General features: G+C 36.9%; 1 protein-coding gene across 1 annotated transcript; it reads left to right on the forward strand.

Moving 5' to 3' along the window:
• Positions 1-1,412: 1,412 nt before the first annotated feature.
• LOC111692200 (histone-lysine N-methyltransferase EHMT1-like) lies at positions 1,413-4,072 on the forward strand. Its single transcript, XM_023456040.1, has 3 exons — positions 1,413-1,580; positions 1,651-2,063; positions 3,963-4,072. Exons 2-3 carry the CDS (start codon positions 1,667-1,669, stop codon positions 4,070-4,072), a joined length of 507 nt encoding a protein of 168 aa, XP_023311808.1. The 5' UTR covers positions 1,413-1,580; positions 1,651-1,666.

The following is a 4,072-nucleotide window of genomic DNA, read 5'->3' on the forward strand; positions in this document are numbered from 1 at the left end:
GTGTGGGGACAGGACGGTGCCCTGGGGGACACCGGCCTCCATGGGACGGGTGGTGGAAAGGGAATCTTGGATTTGGATGCGGAATTTTCGGTGGTGTAGGTAGGATTTTATGAGTTTGGTAAAGGATATGGGATATTGGTTGGTGAGCATTTTCATCAGTAGGCCTTCATGCCAAACCGTATCGAAGGCCTTTGCGACGTCCAGGAAGACAGCACCAGTGTACTGTCCCCTGTTGAAGGCCGCCGTGATGTGCTCGGTAAGGCGAAGGATTTGGAGTTCAGTGGAGTGATTGGGTCGGAAGGCGAACTGCTCGTCTGGAATGACTTGCAGTTCTTGGGAGTGGGTTCTTAGACGGGTTAGGATAATTTTTTCTACCACTTTGCTCATAGCCGGGAGCAGGCTAATGGGCCGGTAGTTGGATGGGATGGTGTGATCTTTGTTGGGTTTTGGGATAAGGATTATGTTTGCTGTTTTCCAGCGGGTAGGGAAGTGTCTTAGTCTGAGTGTCGCGTTTGTTATGTTTAGTAGGGCCATGAGGCCCTTGTGTGGTAGTCGTTTAAGTGTCGTGTTATGTATATTGTCGGGTCCGGGGGCTTTTCTGTTTTTAAGTCTGCGTATTGTCAGTCTTAGTTCGTCAGGTGTTGCGGGGGGGATTATGTCATTGTCTGGCTCTCTGTCGACGCGTCGGGCCGCGCGCTCAGCCACTATCTCGAATTCCTCGTCTTCGTCGGGCAGCTGAGGCAGTCTACACTGCAGTTCCAGGCTATCGGCGAAAGCCTCGGCCTTTTCCTGGTTCGTGTAAACCACCCCCACACTACCGTGGATTGGAGGAATTTTACGGCGAGCGGTCTGTCGCAGGGCCCTCTGCGTTTTCCAGAGGCTGTTGTCTTGTGGATCCAGCGACTCCAGGTGCCTAGCCCAGTTATCCTGGGCCAGTTCGTCCAGAGCCGCCTTCACCCGTCTGTTAAGTACGTTTAAGTCATGTCTGTGTCGGGGGAGGCGGGTGCGGGTGGCATGCCGTTTCGCACGTCGTCTGTCACGTATTAAGTTTTTTATGTCAACGGAAAGGGGTGGTAGGGGTTACAACTGAAATTGTTCAGCGAGAACGTTTGTTTACCTTTCCATTATTTAGATCTATGTTTCATGTTCAGTTGTTCGTCCAGTTCGTCACTGTTCACTTGTTTTGAGTTTTGTTGATATCGATTTATTAGTTTATTGGAAAGGATAAACAAAAAAATCATAATCATTACAGTGGTTTTTTATATAATTGCTGTAATAATCATCACAACATTTTTCTTTCTCTGCATGTTATCAATCAGAAATTTAAAACGATTTGAATTTTGCGAACTATTGCAGATAATTTTTATTTCAGACATTGGAGACACTGTTTAATACTGCAGTGAGTGCAAGTTTTTTTACGAGTACCTACTTGTGGGGTGGGTAATTCGGTGATTCACAGGGATATAGATTCACGATAATCGCGTCACGTATTTTGTGCCTAATTGGGTTTTTGTGCAAGTGGTGCAATTTATATATGAAGTGTGACGTGTAGAAATTTTTTGTTCATATTAGTTCAATACGTTAGTGATTTATTTATATTTACCACTTATACATTAATGTTGATTTAAAGATATATTTCTTTTTTTGCAGGAATTGAGAAAACGAAATGGAGGAAGAAAGAAAGGAATCTTTTCCACTTCACAGAGCCGTTGAGTACAGAATTATACACAAGATAAATATCCTGCTACCAAAGACTCAAGACATTAACAAGAAAAACGACAAAGGCTATTCGGTATTCCTGATAGCTTGTGAGCTGCGTGATTACCCTGAGATTTTGGATATACTACTGGCTCGTAAGGATATCGACATAACAGTGACAAACAACGAGGGATTTACTGCTCTGCACATCCTTGCTTATAGTGGCAACTTCAGAGGCCTCGTCAAAGTTCTGAAAGCATTCCCAGATGCCGATATTAATATGAAAAACGATAAGGGTAACACACCACTTATTATGGCCTGTAAAATGAACCATATAAGGATCATTGAATACTTGTTAGCTAAAGGTTTGTGTAAATATTTGTTACGATTTATTACGAAATAGAAATTTACGTTTNAAAGGTTTGTGTAAATACTTGTTACGATTTATTACGAAATAGAAATTTACGTTTTTCCCACTAAACATTTTTCAGTTTCTGACATGTTTCAGAACCGTTTCCATTTTTCTCTAAACGTTTCATAAAAAATCCATGCAACGTTCTGGTAACGTTCTAGAAACCCAAGAAATCCTCCCCAAAATACGTTTCCAGTGAAACGTTTCAAAAAATTGGTTTCAGTAACATTCTTTTTATGTTCTATTTATGCACTCGATATTTTTGTTTTACGTTTCAGTATATTTTCAGAAATGTTTGAGTAACATAATAATTTTATAACTATAATGTTCTCATAATGCCGTCAACTTTAGATAATTTTCATTTCAAAAGCGTTTTTGAAATAGTATAGTGTGACTAATTTCTTAAATATTTCTAATACTCTTATGATATTTTTATTTGTATTGTGAATGACTTAATTCGAACTCCAGACAAAGTTTTTCTGATTTCTTAAATAATTAAACTAAAAAAAGTTGTTACATTGTATATTAAAAAAAAATAAATATGCTCTTTTAGTTTGGGGGTAACTTTTACCAAGAATTTCTTTCTTTTTGAGAAGCCACTGAAAAAAGTTTCTAATATGGATTACGAATTTTGCCATTCGTCGTACAAATAAAAATGTCACAAAACAATATCAGAAGCATTTTAAAAAAGCTACACATAATTTTATATTGTTCAAATACGCTTCTGAAATGGAAATTTTCTAATGTTGAGACCAGCGTGAATATGGTAACAATGACGAACTGATAATTAGAAAAAGTTTGTTATGATTATGAATCTTGAAATGGTAGGTACGTGAAAAACAAATAACATAACTGAAAAATAATATAAAGTTACAATTTCTTCTACGCATGGTCAATATTACATCTATCCTTTTAATAATAAATTATACAGCAGAAATAAGGATACAAAATGATATCTTGACAAAATAAATACCTGTAGGTATACCTAAACTCTTTTATTTAAGCATGCCTATAAACATAAACAAATATAAACATTTGTATAAAATATAAAATAAACAACATCTATTTCACTTGACTCATCCATATTTCAAATAGTTCTCACTAGGTGGTTGTTCTTCAAATTATATCGAAACTTAGGTAGATGTGAAGCAAAATTGGAAATCTCTTTACACATATCGTTTTAAACATTTTGCATCAATATTCATTATTTTATATGCACCTTACAATAACCACAACTGCACACACTACAAATTATCACATAAAATAGCGTCAAAGCAACAATGAAGAACAACGAAGCCAGGCAAACTGGCAAAGGCAAACCGCAAACCTAACCTAACATAATATGAATTGCAAACGACACACAGGAAACAAATAAACTCGGGCTGTTACGCGCAGTTTACGCAAGTCACGAACATACATTTTTTCTAGACTTGTGTTATAAATATGCTACCACAATTTTATTCTCTGTTTGTGGCTGTTTGTATAACAATGGTAAATGAACTAATGCTTGAGAGATGAGAGGGATTGGGGATTGAGAGCAAATGTTAACTAATGCCGAATGTTCCATAAGATAAGCAAAAAAAGCAAAGGGTTGTTTGTCTGTTATGTTTCCGAGATCGAAAGGGAATGTTTCGAATAATGTTTCAAACTCTCTTCTTAATGTGTCAAATGTTTAGTAAAATAGCTCATTTGTAACGTTTCATTTACGTTTCGTGTTATTTTTTTTTTATTTCCGTGATTGCACAATGTTATATCACAGTTCTTTTTTTTTTATACATATTTGGTATTAAATTTTGGGTATTATTACTTTCAAATTGCTTTTATTAATTAAGGTTGGTACAATTTTTTTTAGGAGCTGATCTATCGATCGAGAATGTGAAAAAGTACACGGCACTACACTATGCTGCCAATAATGGGTACACGGAATGCGTTGAGATGCTAATTGAATATGGTAAGGCTTAG

Source organism: Anoplophora glabripennis, unplaced genomic scaffold (genome assembly GCF_000390285.2).
Source record: "Anoplophora glabripennis isolate ALB-LARVAE unplaced genomic scaffold, Agla_2.0 scaffold1098, whole genome shotgun sequence".
In the NCBI taxonomy this organism is placed as follows: domain Eukaryota; kingdom Metazoa; phylum Arthropoda; class Insecta; order Coleoptera; family Cerambycidae; genus Anoplophora; species Anoplophora glabripennis.